The 18,867-nt window shown below is 55.6% G+C and overlaps 1 protein-coding gene across 2 annotated transcripts in view; it reads right to left on the bottom strand.

Moving 5' to 3' along the window:
• Positions 1 to 7,015: 7,015 nt before the first annotated feature.
• The window catches only part of MAP2K3 (mitogen-activated protein kinase kinase 3), a 29,864-nt gene continuing 18,012 nt past the window's right edge, over positions 7,016 to 18,867 (bottom strand). The window contains exons 6-12 of one of the 2 annotated variants that reach the window (XM_081805613.1): positions 17,782 to 17,898; positions 16,695 to 16,779; positions 15,122 to 15,249; positions 14,524 to 14,601; positions 10,209 to 10,348; positions 8,702 to 8,747; positions 7,016 to 8,120 (exon numbers count right to left, since the gene is read on the bottom strand). In XM_081805613.1, coding sequence (XP_081661739.1) covers positions 8,037 to 8,120; positions 8,702 to 8,747; positions 10,209 to 10,348; positions 14,524 to 14,601; positions 15,122 to 15,249; positions 16,695 to 16,779; positions 17,782 to 17,898 — 678 coding nt within the window. In that variant the 3' untranslated portion in view covers positions 7,016 to 8,036. The remainder of the gene's footprint in view (positions 8,121 to 8,701; positions 8,748 to 10,208; positions 10,349 to 14,523; positions 14,602 to 15,121; positions 15,250 to 16,694; positions 16,780 to 17,781; positions 17,899 to 18,867) is intronic. The other variant, XM_006746614.2, reaches the window with a different exon arrangement.

Below are 18,867 nucleotides of genomic sequence, written 5' to 3' on the forward strand. Positions count from 1 at the left end.
TGTGCCTTGGTTTCATCCTCTGTAAAATGGAAAACGCAGGGGCGCCTGGGTGGCTCAGTCGGTTAAGCGGCTGCCTTCAGCTCAGGTCATGATCCCAGGGTCCTGGGATCGAGCCCCACATCAGGCTCCCTGTTCGGCAGAGAGCCTGCTTCTCCCTTTCCCTCTGCCTGCCGCTCTGCCTACTTGTGCTATCTCTCTGTCAAATAAATAAATTAAAAAAAAAAAATCTTAAAAAAAAAAACTGATTAAAAAAATGGAAAAGGCAACAGAACCCACTTCTGAGGGCTGTTGTGAAAATTCACTGCAATAACCCGTGCACAGTGCGTGGAACAGTATGTGGCAGAGGGTAAGTGTTGAGTAAATGCCAGGTCAGCCTCTGCTTTGAGGGAGCAGAGTGTGACGTAGGGAGCAGGCTTGGCCACAGTATGATTGGGTGGGGGTAGAGGGAAGCAAGACGCCGTGGGAACCCTGAGAAACAAGTGATGAATACCGGAAAACCGCATAACAACAGAGCTGGAGAAAGTAGGTTTTGACGTATGAGTAGGAGTTCACAGGGAGAAGAGGTAAGGTGTAGTGAATATCTGCGATGGGGTGGGGGTGGCTGTCCACCATCCAAAGCTCTTCTTAACTGGGAGGCAGCTCCTGTGTAGCATCCCAGGTAGGCAGTGTCCTGTGTCCTACTGCAGAATCAGAAAGGACCAGACTGTGGTTTGGCCAACAGGCCACTCCTACATGGGACTTGGAAGCTTAATATTGAGCAAGGGCCATAGTAGAGTCCTGGCCAGGCTGGCTTGGATGCCCAAGCCCCTGTATCTTCCATAACCACTGAAAGTCCTCCCATCCACTCCATAAGCCCTGAGACTGAGCCAAGAAATCCCCCCTTTACCTCGGGTGAACAGTCACCTTTCTGTGGTTTGCACCCAAGAATTCTGAAGGGAATTTCTGGCAGAAAGACCAGAATGAGCAGGCAATGGAATGGAGGGACTGTTCTAGTGATCCTGGCCCTTGCCCCCCACCCAAGGCCCAGCACCAAAGCCTGTCCCTCCCCCGAGCTTTCCTCATCGACACTCACTGAGATCATACAAGGAGGCAGGCTGCTGGGCAAACGGGCCTGTCCACTCCATCGTACAACAAAGAAAACGGAGCCCTGAGAAGTGGTGACTTGCTGAAGGTTGTCCATAGATGGGAGGGACCAAGGAGGCTCTGATCTAGGGTCACACAGGGTCAGACCTGTCCAGGCTCTGCCCTGTTGCAGTCAGAGGTCCCGGGGCCCCGAGATGGGAGGTCTGTCCCCATCTGCCATCACAGACCCAGGACAGATGCGGAGACCAAGGCTTAAAAGGCAAGCCTATCTCTGCCATCCTGGGGGCACTATGGGGAATGAGGTTTTAGTTTAAAGGCAACTATGAGAAAGAGGATGAATCTAGAGCCCAAGGAACACAGTGCCTGGTGCTCATCATTCACTGTCTGGGCCTAGAGCAGCCCAAGAGTGGTGGTTAAGAACAGAAATCAGAGGACAGGTTCATTAACTGAGCACCTACTGTGTCCCAGGCCCGTGATGGGCCTCCGGGGTTTCACTGAAACCACCTACAATCCCACAAGATCAATGTCAGCACCCCCAATTTGCAGATAAGGAAACTGAGTCTCAGAGAGGGACGGTGACATCTTCAAAGTCACACAGCCTGGGGTGACAGAGTCAAGGGGGGGCTGTCACCTAAAAGCTGGGGATGGAGGGTAGATAACCCTGCAGGGAGGTTGGGGCACAGAGGGGGGCTTGGATGTCAAAAGGTATTACGTAGCAGAGACGATGACATATCAGGAAGGTGTTAGTGTTGTTCTTAATGTAAGTCTCACTGCATCTCTCCTCTGCTTAAAACCCTCCAACGACTCCCCTTATGCCCTGAAAATAAAGTCTGGAGTCTTCATCAGGGCCTGAAGGACCCCACGTGATCCACCCCCAACACGATTCTCTTCAACGGCACCAAGTCCTCTCGCATCTCAGGACCTTTGCACAGGCTGTTCCTGGCATGCTCCCTCCACTCCTCACGCACTTTGTTCTGCCTTCTCCTCCTGCTATTCCCCTTACAGGGGGTCTTCTGAGGCTGTGCGCTCTCCCGTGGCCAGTACCCAGTAAGGGTCCCCCTCTCACCTGTCCCCTTTTCTCTCACGACACTGAGTGTGCCTTATATTAATCTTAGCCATACATCTGGCAAAAGTTGGCTCTTGGGGGAGTGAAAAAGAGCTTCAATGGTACAACACTTTGTGGCCCTACATGACAAAATCGTATTCCTTAGTACTGTATCTCTCATTCGGGAGAAATTAAATTTAAATAATCTACCTAGTTAATCAATCAATTAATTATAATTAAGTTTAATGGATGTAAATGATTTAATTAATTAATTTAATTTGTTCCTCCTTGGGGAGTGTTAATGGAAACGAAGTAGGGAGTGCTGCGTTGAGCATCTGCGAGTTTGCATGTGCTCGCTCGCTGCACCGGTCGGCCTCAGCCCTGCTGGAGCTCCACTTCTAGAACGCTGCCCAGCACACAGTGGGTGCTCACATAACACCTCCCGTGTGCCAAGCCTGCAGTGCGCAATCCAGACAAGGCTCTGCTGTAGAGAGTCCCCGCTAAGTCTCCTTTGCCTGGACCCCCCCACACACACCCCGGGGCAATGGGGAGCCATGGAAGGGAAGGACTTCCTGGGCTGGTGCATCCCAACCAGAGGTCACAGCTGCTGCCGCCTCCCAAGCCTCCTGCCACCCAAGTCTCGCCGCGAGGCCAGCCCAGGACAAGAATAGAGCCGCCCACAGCTTCGGCGACGCTAGAGGGGGTGGATGCAGCTAAACCTGGCTTGGCAGGTGGCTCGCTCAGGGTAGGACAAAGCTTGGGCTGGTGGGGGGCGGGGCAGGACTCCCCGGTTTCTGGGTCCACCCAGCTCTGCCTCACTCTCTGGGGGGGCCCCCGGGCAGGGCCAGGCCCTCGCTGAGCCTTTGTAACCTCCAGGAGAACCTGAGGCCCCCGGGCGTGAGGACGCATGAGCTACGACAAACATAGCACAGCGGATGTATATATAGACCCTCCCACCTGGTTTCCAAAAGGATTTGAAAACGGCTTTCACAAGAGGCAAAGAAATGCACTTACAGCGTGCCGGGGTTTACACATGAGGCCCTCACGTCACACGCCTCAGGGAGTGGAACCAGGACAAGAAGAATCTCTGATCCCTCCAGGAAGCACGTCTAAAGGAGAATGAGCTCCCCATCGGGGGAGGTGTACAAGCAGAGGCCACAGACCCCGGGTGGGGGGGGTTGGCGGGGAAAAGATCAGTCGGTCACGTGAGGGCTGGGCCAGATGCTAAGTCCCTGCCGGGAGAGGAAATGACAGCCGCGGGGCTGGCTCAGTCACCGCCCCTGCCACAGGCAGCCGGGAGCCGGCCCAAGAGAAAGCCGAGGGTTGGGAGCCATTTGCTAGCCCCTCCCCGCTTCCCTGGGCCAGAGTTACCCAAACCGGCTTAAAAACTGGAGCGGGGGAGTGACCCTTAATTACGGTTCTCGGGAGGTTCTCGGGGGACGGCTGTGCTCCAGTCCGCAGCGTCACAGGGAGCCCTGGCCTCCGACCCCGAGCGAGGCAGCTGAGGTTTGGGAGATGCCGGCCGAGCGCCCAGAGCCCAGCTTTGGCCCTGCTGCCTGTGTGGCCTTGAGCCGTTTGCTTCCCTTCTCTGAGGTGCAGGATCCGCAGGCAGAACAATAAGGGGGTTACCTTGCTCCTGGAGAGCCCTCCCAGGACTGGTGCCCCAGAATACATAGAACGGCAGTACCCCCCACCCCCCACCCCCCAGCCCAAACCTTGGCGCTGTTCTGACAGGGCTGGGCTCCCAGGGCCCCACTGCCTTGGATCTAGGTTCAGCCTTGAGGCCAGAGGGCACCTTCCCTGCACCTGCCATTTCCTGTCAGTGCCAGACCCTCCTCCACTCCAGGCTCTGCGCAAGACAGACCCATCTAGACCCTAGAAGAGCTCCCGGTGTAGTGGAAGAAAATATACTAGGTTGAGGGAACAGAGTGACAGGGGGGTCAGGGACGCCTCTGTCAGGAGGCCGCATGTAAATAGAGACACATCTTAGCCAGCCACGAGGACATCTTGGGAGAGTGTTCTGAGCAGAGAGAACAGCCAGTGCAAAGGCCCTGAGGTGGGTCCAGACTCGGTGTGTTTGAACACGGTGTGTCTGAAGCCCAGGAAAGAAGTGGGAGAGGGGTGAGAGAGCGGACCAGTTGGTGTGGGCGTTGTGGACCATCAGGAGGCTTGGACTAGGGGAGGTGGGAGCCACAGCGCGGTTCTAAGGAGAGGAGAGACTGGGCTGATATTTAACAAGGGAGGCTGCTTTCCCTGGCCTTTCCCTGGCCTCCAGAGGGGAAGTCACCAACTCTTCCCCCTAAGGCTGCCTTCCCACTCCTGACCAGGCCCGAATGCTGCATTGTAACACTGCCTTATGAGGATGCTCCATGCTGTCATTGAAACACAAAGTCCACGTGCCTCTGCCATCTATCAGTCCAGAGAGACTCCGTAGCCGCAGAGATAGGCACCCCCCCAGGCCGTGCTGCTTGGAGAGAAACTGAGACAGCCAGCCCTAGCAAAAGGGCCTCTGATCTCCACCTCACAGCCCGGGGACAGGGAAGAGGGCACCCTGCTACTTTCAGTGAGGAGCAGGCAGGAAGCCTTCACTGAGGTCACAGGTTTTATAAACTGTCAAGGGCCCAGGGACTGAGGATGTCCTTTGTAAACGTCAAATTATCTGCACACTGGCACCCCCACTTGGATGCCTGGACACCCTTTGTAAAAGCTGAAGGATCCTATAAATAGTAACTGAACCTGTAAACAACTGCTGTTTGAACTAATGTGCAGAGGAATCTGCAAACTCTAAAGTGCTTTCTAATGGGGCCAGTACTTGGCAAACTGTAAACTACTTGGTAAACTACAAAGTGCTTTATAATGTAGTACAGGGCTTTGCAAATGTAAATTACTTTGCAAACTGTGTTGTAAAGAGCCCCGAGCTTTGCAAAGTGCAAAGTCCTCTGTAAACTGGGAAGCGATTTGCCAGCTATGGAGGGCTGTGCCCCCACCCATGAGATTCTGTAGATGAGTCAGGCCTCTGCCCTGTCTCTGCATCAGCCCCAGAGCTCCCCACCCGGCCTATGCACAGGCAGAGGGGTGGGCGAGCACAGGCGGGCCAGCGGGCGTAGGGGGCAGAGAAGAACTGCGCGGAGAGGTTCGGAGCCCTAGCGCGGGTCCCCCCGCCGACCCCGACACCCCGCCCCCTCTAGAACCTCGAGTGCGGGTGAGGGGTGGGGAGCAAGCGCAGGTGGCCAGGGCGCTCCGAGGCTGGGCGGGGCTCCGGGGACACGGGGTCAAAGTCGGGGCTCTGCCGCCTCCTGGTGGCGGCAGGAGGAACGACGGGGGCCGCGCCCCTGGGACTCAGGTCCTGCCGGTCCTGTGCGCGCACACAGACATACACTCACGCGCGCGCGCACACACGCGCCTGCGGGCCGATCCGCGCACGCGCATCCGTCCACGCGCGCACCTACACACAGGGCTGCGGAATTCATTCACGCCCTCCTCCCTCCCTTCGTGTATTCATTCATTCGCGTTTTCATTCAACGAAGGGTGACTGAATGCTTGCTAGATGTCAGCACTGGGGACACAACAGTGGCAGGTCAGATCTACCCAGAGAACGCTGGTAAAGATGAGCTGGCCTGGCCGGGTCAGATCGGGGAGGCCTCCCTGAGGCAGGGACACGGCAGACCAGGAACGTGGTGGGGGTGCCGGGCAGCTACAGGAAGATGGGGGAGGGCCACTCCAGGCAGAGGCCACGGTCAGGGCAGAGGCCGGAGGTGAGAAGCTGCCTTCATGAGGGAGGTGCCTTGAAATGATTAACTGCTGTGCCAGGGAAGGGTTAACAGGCAGCCGGAGGACCAGCTTGGGGGAGAAAACAGACTTCACTTTTGGCTGCGCTGAGGCTGAGAGGGGTGTGCACAAGGGCAGAGGAGAGATAGACCCCAAAGGGATCAGTGCCTCCTTCTGGGAACATGCCCCAATTTCCCGCGGAGGACCAGGGAGCCCCTGCTCTCAGACCCTGAGATGTAGGTAGGTGGACTGCCCCAAGTTTGACCCTCCTGGCCTGTGACTGGCAGGACAAGCATGTGACCGCTTCCTGGCTAGGAGAGTCAGCCCTGAGACTTCTGCTGGAGCTTTGCTGAGCTGGTGGGAGCCACTGGCTGCTGACTTGTCCCCACGAGGGAAGTGTGAAACCGAGACACAGGAAACAGCTAAGCTGGACACAAGTTCTTCAGGATATTAACCAGGCTCCTGGATCTAACTATGCCTGAAGCCAATTCTTACATGAACAAAAAAATGCCCTTCTGCTTCAGTCTGTTGGAGGAGGGTGTCAGCCCTAGCCCAGGCCTCAAGGATCACAGGATCGTAGAGTCACATTGGACCCTGGCAAGGAGTCTTCGTTGAGCTGCCCCCCCCCCCCCGAGCCCTCTCCAGGGGACCTGTATCTGTCCCCAGGCCGCAGTTTCTCCATCTTCTAAGGTGTGTGGCTTTGAGCAAGTTCCTTCAGCTTTCTGGGCGTGTTTTCTCATCTGTAAAGTGGGGATGACAGCATAACCTGAGACAATAATGTTAACACCTGGACGAAGTGACTGCATCAAGGCTGGGGTGCAGCGCTTGGCATGTGCTCACCCCTCTGTGCACCTGGCAATGCAACCTTCCCCAGCCCTGGGACAGGCAGTTCCCCCAGTGGGCTGGGCCTGGGTCCAGCACCGGGCCTGGAGCCTCAGCTGGGACCTGCAGTGTCCTCCCATGTGGAAGGGTCTGTCCAGGGCAGAGCCTGAGGTGTTCAGCAGCCCCCCCAACCCCCGATCATGCTGCCCTGGCCCGGGGGCAAGAGCGCCTCCTACGGACCACAGATCTTCACCAAGGAGTGGGGCTCGCCGCTTCCACACACAGTCTCACACAGTCTTTGTTCCACTTTTTCTTATTTTTTTTAAATTAAAACAACAATCAGGTAACTGCCCCAACCCAACAGGGATAAGACCCTGGGCAGTCCTTTCTTCAAAAAAATATATTTTCTTTTTCTTTTTTTTTTAAACAACACCAAAAGCAAATCCACAGCCCCTGTTGAGCCGGTCCCCAAGCAGAGTGAGTTAGACAGCTCCCCTAGCACCTCTCTGAGCAGAGACCTTGGGCCCATCCCCTGAGACCCCAGACTGAGCAGATAGGTGGGTCTCCACCTGCTGGTCTCTAGGGGGTGGGAGAAAAGTGATCGGCTCCACACCATGCAAGAAAAAAAACAGCCAAACCCACAAAGCAATAAAAAAAAAAAAAAAAAAACCAAGAGGATAAATTAAAAAAAAAAAGTGAAAGCACCCCCGCTCCCGAGGCAGTGGACGGGGTGCCCTTAGAGGCCCTCTTTGCCAGTGCTGGGGGGAAGGCTCGGGCGGCTCCATCGTCTTACTCGTGGGGGCTCAGGGGGATTCACATGGCTCACCCCCCGACTGTGTCCCCCGACATGGATGCCAGGACAGAAGTGTGGCCACCCTAGGCCAAAGTGTGCAAAGTCTACTCAGTCAAGAGATAAAAAAAAAAACATACAACTTGGGTGGCATCCAGGGCTGGGCGCAGGCAGTTTCCCGCACTCAGGCACTGGCTGTCTTCTCCGCGAGGGGCAGCAGGGTCCCGTGGAGGCCATCCGGGCCCGTCAAGGTCCAGGATCTCCGGGGCTGGAGACTTGGGGCCCTTGGAGCAGCATGGGCAGAGGCACTGGTGGGGCCCACAGGGGCCTGGCTGAGGGCCCCACTGGTCTGGTTCTTTGGCACTTGGGACCAACGGCCTGCTGCAAGCCAGTCAGGAGCAGCCCCCTTGATTCTTCCCCCAACACCCAAGGCTGCGGCGGCAGCAGCTTATGGGTGTGGGCAAGCACTGCCCCAGCAGAGGGGGTGTGGGGCGCTGGAGGGCCAGAGAGGAGCCCACGGCCCGCCCCCTAGGAGTCCTCCCCCAGGATCTCCTTCACAAAGGCCGCAATGTCCGTCTTCTTCGTTTTGTGCAACGTGAAGAATGGGTGCTCCTGGTGGGACAAGAGAAGGCAGTCACCTTGGGTAAGAGTTCGGAGCACCCCCAGCCCCCGTGTGCTCCTCCTGCCCAGGACACCTGTCTCTCTGCCTGGCAAACTCCTACACATCCTTCTATGACCTCCCCCTTCAGGAAGCCCTCCTTGTTAGAGACAGTGTGACAGCTTTCTCCTCCACCCTCCTGCAGCTCTCCTCCGGCCACACTGAACTCATTCTTCCCCACTGGTACCAGGCTTCCAGCCGAGTGGAATGTCCTCTCCATCAGCACGTAAGTCCTTCTTCATCCTTCCAAGCCCAGTTCAAATGTCACCTCCTCTGTGAGGCCTTCCCTGATAGCTTCGGACAAAATGACTCCCCTCCCTCACCATCCCCCCCATCCCCCTGCACCATCTGTCAGAGCACTGCCTGGGCCTGGGTCTGGAGGAGCGGGGAGGGAGCCGGGGTTATGTCTGAGCCAACAAGTGAGTACCTGAATGATTTAGGACAGAGGCAAGCCAAAGGTGCTGCCCAGCTCTGTGCACAGGGACGCGGCCCTCTCCCGAGCCCCGCCAATCCGCCGCTCATGCCCCACACTCACCATCAGCTCCAAGTAGCTCATGCGCTCCGCAGGGTTCTTCCTCAAGCTAGAAGAGAGCAGGGCAGGCTGAAGCCAGGCTGGCATAAAGGAGGTCTCCAGGCCAGCCAAGCCAGGGTGGGCTCACCTCTAACTCTACAAAAAAGACTTAGACCAAGTTGCTTTGCCTCTTGGGGTATTTGTTCTCTTGTCTCTGGAGTGATCTAGGGAATTCTCAACGATCCCAATACCAAATGATACTGAAATGCAGTAGTTAACAACCGCACACAGAGTGTCCTTAATCAGGAGGGAAACTCCTCATCACGGGTCCAGGGACAGGGGACGCCCCAGGGTAAAGGGTCACGGTGACCACCAACTCTGCTTGCCAGGCTCATTTGTTTTCAGTCTTTCTTATTTTCTCATAGGAGAGTGATTTAGACAGCTCCCCTAGCACCTCTCTGAGGATACGTATTTTCCCCTGAGTATCTCTTTGCCCACAATCCATAGAAAGGTCGATATGTTCTGTCTCTCACTTCTGCATACCTTGTGATTTTATTTTTCAAATCCCTTTCAAAATCCAAGAGTTGGGGGGCTCATGGGTGGCACATTAAGTGTCCGACTCTTGGTTTCAGCTCAGGTCATGATCCCAGGGTCCTGGGATCGGGCCCCATGTCAGGCTCCCTGCTCAGCGGGGAGCCTGCTTCTCCCTCTCCTCCCCACTCATGCTCTCTGCCACTATTTCTGGCTCTCTCTCTCAAACAAATAAATAAAATCTTTAAAAAAAAAAACAATCCAAAGGGAGGGGGGTGGGAGGATGGGGTGACTTGACGGGCATTATGGAGGGCACATGATCTGATGAGCATTGGGTGTTATACACAATGGATGAATCCTTGAACACTACATCAAAAACTAATAATGTACTGTATGTTGGCTACTTGAATTTAAATTAAAATAAATAAATAAATAAGTTTAAAAAAATGTTTAAAAAAAAACAAGAATTGGTCAGTAGAATTTACTTTGTGTTTCCACATATCTTTTCCCTCTGCGGTTACGCACTTCTTGTTTAATTGTGGGCAGGAAACCTGACCTGGATGCCTCTGCCTTCTTCCTTTCTACCTGTTTCCTTTGTAATCTCGAACATACATACACTATATATATATATATATATATATATATATACTTTTTTTTTTTTTTTTAAGAGAACTCCCATGGGCATTCTTTAACTTGGTACAAAGTTCTAAACATCACTAAAGCAACTCTGTTTATGCTATTCAGGTCCTCCATCTGCGTTTTGTTTTCTTTTCCGGGCTACCTGGTCTGTCTGGTTCTAGAAGGACTGTATCAAAATCTCCCCAAGGACCATCGTTTGCCAGATTTTCCTTGTGCTCTATTTCTGCCCTGCATATTTTGATGCTATGTCGTCTGGGTGTTTATTTGCTAAAGGAGAAGGGGACTGGGCACAGGGCGGAGCTGGAATCGGGCCGGGGCAGGGAGGGGGGCCGCCTGGGGCTCGGGGAGGCTGCAGACTCACCACTGCGCAGTGAAGTCCACAAACTCAGGAGAGAAACGGTCAGCTGGGAGCTGGGGAGATGGCTCTTCCACCACCTGCTTCAGCTGCTGGAACGGAGTCCCCCAGGATTCGTACGGAAAGCGGAGGATGGCCATCTCGATCTGCAGCGAGGCAGCAGCGGAGGTCAGACGCGCGCACACCCGGCCCCAGGAGGCAGGGCAGGTGGGGAACCTGCCTGGCCTGGCCTGTCGCCGAAAGCTGGGCCACAGGCAAGTTGAGGGGCGGACACATGACATCAGAACAAAGATCAAAGCTGGGGGAACAGCAATAGTCAGTTCCTCTGACCCAGCGGGCGCAGACTATGGCTCCCGAAGCAAATCCAGCCAGGGGTTGTGATGGTGGGAGTATCATCGGGCTTTGAAACAACCTAAATTCAGAAGGCTTTACATGAAAACCCAAGTTCCAGCTAATCTGGAAAAATCAGAGGAGCTGACAAGCCTGGGACACCTTTCCCCAGGCAGCAGTCGGCAAAGGCACGTGGGGCAGGCCCCCCATCGCCACAGGCCTCCCCCTCCCTACCGTCTCCATGGGGTCTTCAGTATCTGCTGCCGTGTATTTGGGCGGTTGTTATGACAGAGCAGGCAAATGGGAAGGGAAATTATCCGCACAGGCCTGCCTCTCCCCGAAGCTGTAGACAGTGAGGCCAGCGTTGGTCAGCTCCTTCGCTTTGGCAACAGCCCCCCCGGAGCCCATCAGGAACTGAAGTTTGCAGGCTCCTTCCCCTGCCCCCCGCCCCATGCATCCAGCAGTCTCCTGCAGGACCCACCTGCAAGGCCTCCTCCTCTGGGAAGACTTCCCCCTCCCCACGTCCCCCCTGGACACATGGCCACCGAGGCCTTGTCAATCCTGGTGAACCTGGAGCTCCCTGCAGGTGACATCGAGGTCACCTGGCCTCTGCAGCCACGCCAGGCCCCCAGCTACATGCCTCGCCTACAGTTGGCGGGAAGTCATTTGTGGAAAAGACCGGCTATCCTGCCACAAACTCTGGGTTCTGATTTTGACTGCCAAGTTGAAAAAAAAATCAGGTCAGCCCAGGCCCCCGCCTGGAACAGCACAGAGACTTCTCACTGACAGGCCATAATCACCATAATGAACACAAGAGACCTCAGCTCAAACAAATGCTTCGTGCTGGCACCTGGCGCCTGAAGAGCTCACTAATTATTGTGCTCAGAAAGAGCCTTCCCATTAGGCTACAGGCCCCTTTCCAGCCAAGACATAAACACACCCTACAGAAGGAGGGTGTGAGAACTGCAGTGGGTAAGGCTGTGATGCGGTGTGTACTTCCGCAGGCCAAATTCAGGGTGCTTTTTCCTAGAATGTACCGATTCCAAGTAGCAGAAGTGAAGGTCCTGTGTGGGTTTCCACGGAAGGACCCAGTGGCTGCCAGAGTTACCATTAGGAAAACAGAAAACTGTCCAGACTCTTGACCTTGTAATCCTTTTTGCCTGGTAATTTTGTCTAAAGAGCTCAAAATATGCAAAACAAAACAAAACAGCCTCTGGGCACAAAATGCACGGTGTGCTGGGATTTGCAACAGAGACTATTAAGAAGCAGTGCAAACACTCAGCACCAGGGACCGGCCTGCAGCAGGGCAGCTGAGGCTCGGCCATGACCATGAGGGCCATGCTCCGTGATAGCCCATTCAGGTGTTCACATGATCAGCACCTGACTGACACCCATCAGGGCCAAGAGCCTTCCCAATCTCATCGCGTATGTCCCGTGGCTGTGCTCACGTGTCCGCAGACGGCTCCCCGGGCTGGGCTCGGAGGCCTGGAGAGAACCCCCCACAGTGGCAGGCCCGGCGCCCAAGGCTTCACCGGTCCCTCCCCCGGGGCCGGCCAGGGACTTCGAAAGGAAAGAGAAACCCAGAAACAAGTGAGACGTGCCACATGAGGGACTGGCTGGGGAGATGGTAGCAGATGGTGTGGAGTCTCTTGAAGAGATGCCTACAGGGGTTTCTAACAATCCAGAGAAACACGAGTGATGTGGTGTTAAGTGAAAAAAGCAAAATAAAAGCCACAGACAACATCTAGAAGGAAATGGACAATGTTGGCAGTGGACGGTAGGCAGAAGGGGCTACGTGTCTTTGATGACTTTTGTCTCCCTTTTACTTTTCCTCTGTTTTTAGATGGGCGTTTCTATGACTTCCGCAACTTCTGGGGGAAAAACCTAACCTGTACTGGGGCAGCTGGGTTCCTAGGCTGCGGGCGCAGCTTCTCCGATGCCAGCATGCTAGTCCCCCATCCAGACGCAGACTCTATTTCCCCTTGACCCTGGCCTGCCCTGCGACACTCTGAGAACAGCACGAGGCAGAAGCACAAGGTGCCAGTCCTGGGACGGGCAGCTCAGAGCCCCTCTCGCGCGGAAGCCGGCCACCGCAGAAGACAGCAACCACCCTCGAACCCAGCCAGCAGCTGGCCGTGAGGAAGTCACATGGAGGCCCCACGTTTGCAAAGCCCTCCTGGACCTTCCAGCCCAGCCCTGACCCCAGCCAGAGCCAGGGGGCGTGGCACAACTGCCCAGCTAGTCCAACCCAGACTGCAGAACCGTGAGAAATACTGAACTACCGTCGGTTTCTGTCACCAGGTTCTGGAGCACCTGCTAACTCAAATATGCACTTAGCAGGGGCTTGCCCAAGTTCCAGCGGGGACATGAGAACGTCAGTGGGATGTGGTGCGTCCCCAGTCATGACGGACAGACAGATGGATGGGAGGAAGGGATGGAGGGAGGGGAGCAGGCTGTGTTATGTGTCAAGTGGTCATGAGTGGGGTCTCTAACATCCAACCAGTTCCGTGTCGTCTGGCAATCCAGCAAGAATTTGCTCTTATTTTTTAACTCAGGAGTTGGGAGACTCTTATCTGCAGGTACAGCGTGCACCTTCAGACTTTGAACATTCCTCTCTGCTTCAAAAAGAAAACCGTTCACTTGAAAAAGGATTGTGTCAGCAGTATTAAGAAAAATGGAAAGTATCACCCAATTCCGTGTCTCTGACAACACGATTTTGCTTTTGATCCTTTCTCAGTCACTGCGAACAAACACCGCTTACACGGTTATGGTCACACGATGAGGAGGGGGGTTAGGATAGTCAAACTGCATTATCAGTACAATCCAACACATCTACATTGACCCTGAACTCCCACCCACCACTTCTCTGACCTGCCCTTGAATCTGGCCCCGAAGGCACACACCAGGTGCCCCCCCCCCACCTCAGGGCTGTTGCCCCCAGAGTCCTGCAGGGCCCTCCCCTACCTCCTCAGAAGCTTGTGCTGCTCTGCTCCCACCCCTGAGTCTCTCCTCTCCACACCCCTTCCCACTAGGTATGATCCTGGTTTGGTTTTGGATTACCGCTTGTACCCCGCCCACAACACCAGGAGGCCAAAGGGGCTGGGGCAGGGAGGGTGAGGACACCACGGAAACATCCACACTGCGGGCACTCCCCATTAGCTCCAATGGTGGGGATGGGAATGGAGGCCGATGACCCCTCAGCCAGCTCCGTCAGTCCCTAGGGCATACTGGGGCCACCATGACAGCAACGTTTTCCCAGGTATCCAAGCGGGGAAAACACGCATTCTGGTCTTTTTCCTGTCCCTTCAGCCCATTCTCCACATGGGTACCAGAATGGGCTTTCTCAATTGGTATCTAATTAAACCTTGACCCACACCTGAGCCAAGCCCTGACTCAGGCAGGGGCAGGCGTTCACTGGGCAGTTCTAGAAAGCCCCCAGCCCTCCTCCTGGACCTCATATGTAGCCATCCCAGCTGAGCTAAGGGCTGGGCACCTGCCCTCATCCCTCCCACCCCCACAGCCCCAGGACTGACAGCCCACCCACCGCACCCCACCACACTCAAGCAAATGCACCAGGACCTCACAAGCAACAAACCTCTTGCTGCAAAAGAAAACAATTTTCTTAAGATTTTTGCCATTTTGCTCTTTAAATTATTTGGGTACCAGGAGCTCACTTAATTTGGAATTGGCTGTGATTCCTCAACAAGTACCATGAGCTCTGGGTAAAGTCTAATAGACAAGTTATCACAAGCTGTCGAGAACTTTCATGAAGGACACACCTCCCCACTAGGAAAGGGCATAACATCACTGTAGATATCCCCTTAGATACACCATAATTCTTGATGGCACGTTTTCTTCTCAGATTGTGAAGCCAACACTTTTTTCCAGGCCTAAACCATTTGATGGGCCCACCAAAAGCTCACGGACTGAGCATGGCCCCACCCAGGCCCCACCCGACCAGCAAGGGCTGGGCCCCGCTGCAAGCCGTTACCATGGTGATGCCGAGGCTCCAGACATCAGACTTGACATTGTAGCCCTTCTGGTTCAGCTCCGGGTTGATCCTCTCGGGCTGTAAAAGGGATCAGTGAGGCGTGAACACCCACCTCCCAGCGAGGGGCTAGAGTAGGGGCCACCCAAGTTTCCCTCAGCTAGACCTTTCCTCCCCCACCCCAAACAGAAGGATCAGTGCTAATCCTACCCACCCCAGCCCCCCACAGCAGGGGAGAAAACTGAGGCCAGTGAGGGCCAGCGTCTTGTGGTAAAGGCCCAAATCATGCCTCACAGCTAATCCTGCCTGGGGAAGGGGGGCACCCTCAGGATAGTGGGAGAGGGCTCGGACCTACACAAATCGCACAAGTCACCTCCATGTGGGTGTTCATGAAATTTATCATCCAAATGGGCATTTGGGGCACAGCTAATACCAGGGGTAAAGAGGGGTTGCTTGGCCAGGCTAGGTGGCAGGAAATGCAGGGCCTCAGGAAGACTCTGTCCCCAATGGACAGAGGACGCGGCCTGACCACGATCTCGCAGGCACGTCCCTCCTGAACCTCAGCTGTGGGGGGACTCAGAGTGTTGTGGGGACCACTCACAGCCATGTAGGGTTTGCAGCCAGCGTCCAGCGTTTTGGCCACAGAATCCACCAAGTAGCCACTAATCCCAAAGTCGCACATCTTCACGTGACCCTCCTTGTTGATGAGGACATTGGACGGCTTCACGTCTGCCAGGGATAGAACACCTCTTTTTTTATCTTCTGGGGTCGTGGGGCACTGCTGGAGGCCAAAAGCTCCTCTGACGCCCCAGCCACCCCAGGGGCCGATGATACCAGGGCCCAGGGAGTGGAGGAGGGACTAGGCTCTGGGAGGCGCTGCCCCGGTCCAAGACCACAAAGACGGGAGCAGTGTAGCCAGAACACGCCCTGGCCACTGGCCACACGTGGGGAAGGAAGTGAGTTTTTACGAGGACCTCGTCTTTGCACCCACCATCAGCACTCTGGACATAAGGTCCAGAGGGGAGACTTGGCCTGTTTCCTGGCCGAAGCCCCAGCTCAGGGGTCCTGCGCTGGGGCTCTGGTGGGGGGATGGCACCACTGCCCGGCTGAGAACCCGGAAGCCACCCAGCATCCATGCTGAGAGGTTGGGAGGTTCGGCCGGGAGGCACAGGGTGGCAGCGCAAACACGGGACAAGGGAGCCCACACTACAACTCGGGGTCCACACTGAGTGGCTATGGGCCACACAGCAGGGGATCGTCCAGCAAAAGCACACGCAGAACACATGCAACCTCCCAGTTTTCCTACAGGGACACGCAGAAGGACGGAAATGCACAAGAAAAGGACCAGCAGGTTCCACGCTGAGCTGCCAACAGTGGTGGCCGGGGCGGGGGCGGGGGGGGGGGTGGTGCTGGGGTGGCCGCCGAGGAGACAAAGCAAGCTTGGTCTAATCAACTTTGTGAGAAGCGGGACGTCCGGGTAAGTGAACTACTCAGAAGGAAAAGGAAGGAACCACGACACACGACCCAGCTGAGCCTCAGAAACATTAGACCAAGTGAAAGAGGCTGGAAAGAGGCCATGTGAATCTGTTTACATAAGTTCAAGAACAAGTAAAACTCATTTACTGTGGGAAAAATCAGATGAAAGGCAAAGGGGGGATGTAGGGGCAGGGACTGACCAAGAAAGGCCCAGAGAACTTTCTGGAGCGGGGTAGAAGGTACAAACATCCTGCATCTTGAAAGGGGCCAGGGTTACGAGGGCGTAAACTCTGAACACATACATCGAATGTTAACTATGGATCTGTGCATTTCACGATACCTAAACGCTATGTCAAAACAAATTCAGTCAGCATTCCCAGGACCAAAGTCCAATTCTTGCTCCGAGTACCAGCAAACCTAAGGACCTAAGAGGAGTGGCTGGGGCTGGGGGGGGGGGGGGTGCAGCTGGGACCGGGGGAGGGGGGTGGGAGCTGAAGACAATGGCTTGGAGAAGTGACATTGGCCTAGACTGGGAAGCAGGCTCAACTCATGACCCCAATGGGCACCTCACTACCTAACACCTCAGGTGGCTCATCTTGAGAAAGGGGAGAGGTCCAGCCTCCTTGCAGGACTGGGCGAGACTGTGCCTGTGAGCAGGCTGCAGGCCCCTCCCGGCGGGTCAGCGGCAGGGCACTGACCTCTGTGGATCACGGACAGCTTGCTGTGCAGATGCTCCAGCGCCCTCACGATCTGGCGTTCAGAGCAGGAGGAGAAAAGACAAGGCTGCTGTCATTCCTGCTTCCGTCCACCACAACACAGCAGTAAGCCTCCCTACCCGTGTCCACCTGTTTCCCTCGGCCACATCCGGCCCCCAGTGCCCCACCACCCCAGCTCCTGCCCGCATCCCAACATTGACCCCAGTGTCGTGGTGACCTCGGTGCAGAAACACCCAGCCTCCTGCTTTTCTCCCTCCCACCCGAGTGGTCCAGGGTCTCAGGCCCAAGCCTTTACCAGGGAAATGATGTTCCCAAGAGCTTGCAGAACCCCAGGCTTGTGACCCCTCCAAAGGGCTGTCACTACCCCCTACCAGGCTCTTGGGTAAAACCCAGCCCTTCCATGGCATCCCCGGCTCCTCTCCTTTAGCAGGGCCAGAGGCCTGTATGCTTGAGCCATTCCCCTCAGGAAGACACAGTGGGGAAGCCTGGACAATCACCCCAAAGGTCCTGAGTCGATACCCTGGCACAGTTGTGTTTTCAATGTTCCCACATGCGATCAGGATTGAGAAGCACCAGTGTAACTGATTCCATTTCCTTTTTCCCTTTGGCTGCCAGGATGCTCAAGCCCAGCATTGCTACCTTCCTCTAGAAACATCTTACCTCAAAAGGCAAACACTGTGGATGCTAAGCTTCTCCCCAGTTTAGCTTGTACCTCTGTGAGCTGTCTCAGGGCATTTTTGGCATAAGGAAGTTGTAAGTACTAAGTCCTTTTTTAAAAAATGGTGTAGAAAGCTTAAAGGTTGACACACAAAAGCTAGAGACCCAAGATCTCAAATCTGTGTGGCTCTGGGAGCCCAGGCTCTGGGGTCTCCTCAGCAAGAAGGCTCTGATCCCGGGTGGGAGAGTTGGGTCCCTGGAGGGCAGTCGCCCAGGTTCACGGCCCCACTGAGGACCCAGCTCTGCCCAAGCTATCACCATGAGGCTAGGCTTTGTGCCTGCTCGCGCAGGCCCGGGGCCCCTGGCTATGGACCTGGATCCCACAACCCCTCCCAAGCCCAAGGTCACTTACAGACACAGCAATTTCCCCCAGGATGTCCTCCGGAATGGTCATGTTTTTATCGAGCACCTTCCGGTAGAACTTGTCCAGGGACGTGTCCATGAGCTCCATGCAGATCCACACATCTCCCTGTGGAAGGACACCTGGAGGTCAGCCCGGGTCAGCCCGAGGCGGTACCCGTGTCTGGATAGCCTGCCCTGGGGCCATGTCACCATGTGCCTGACTCTCCAGCGCTGCTCAGGCCTCCCCACAGACACATCTGCCTGCTCCCAGCTCCTCCTATTCTGCCCCCCAAATCTTTCAACTTCTGCTTCTCCACCTTCCATGCTTGTCTACACTAGTGGGTAGCACACCCAGCCTCACCCAGCTCTGTTGCCTCTGGTCTCCTCCCTCTGATCCCTAATTCTGTGGCAGTTTCCAGAAAGAAGTGATAAAACACACATCTGTGTCCCTCCCAATGGGGGCTCTCAGGCCCAGCTACAGCTCAGCTCCATGACCCAGCCCTGCAGACCCTCCTAACCTCAGCCATCATGGCCCCCAACACACATGGGTCATCCTAACTCTAGCCTTGACAGATGGTTCCCTTCTTCTCCTGCAAAGCTCGGCCTCCCCCACTTCCAGCTCCCCCACAAACTTATCTATCTTTCAGGACAGTCTTCTAGGAAGGCTGGGTATGGCATCTCCTTGGGGCACCCACAGACCCACGTGCCTCCCTGCCAACTCTGACCCAGCATGCAGTGAGGCGCAGGCTGCCCCACCCCCCCTTCGCTCCGCACACCTCTGTCTGGCCCACCCCCCACCCCCGCAGTAAGGGGCCGAGCAGCCTGCCCCCAGTACACAGCGGGTGCTTAGCCGGTCAGACAAGTGGGTAAGGAGGCACTGACCCAGCACGCTTGGGGACCTGGTAGATGCTCAGGGAGCACCCAGCAGGAGCCTGTCTTCTGGCTGCAGCAAGCCACACCCCCTGGCTTCACCCTTGATTTTTCTCTCATCCCACAACCAGTCCTGCCCACAGACCAAGAACTGGACCCTCGCCCACCTCCTTGGCTGCCCCTGCTCAGAAACCCACCCCACCAGCCTGGATGCCTGGGAAGCAAG

This window comes from Leptonychotes weddellii, chromosome 15 (assembly GCF_054177405.1).
Source record: "Leptonychotes weddellii isolate Sample4059 chromosome 15, ASM5417740v2, whole genome shotgun sequence".
Classification (NCBI taxonomy): domain Eukaryota; kingdom Metazoa; phylum Chordata; class Mammalia; order Carnivora; family Phocidae; genus Leptonychotes; species Leptonychotes weddellii.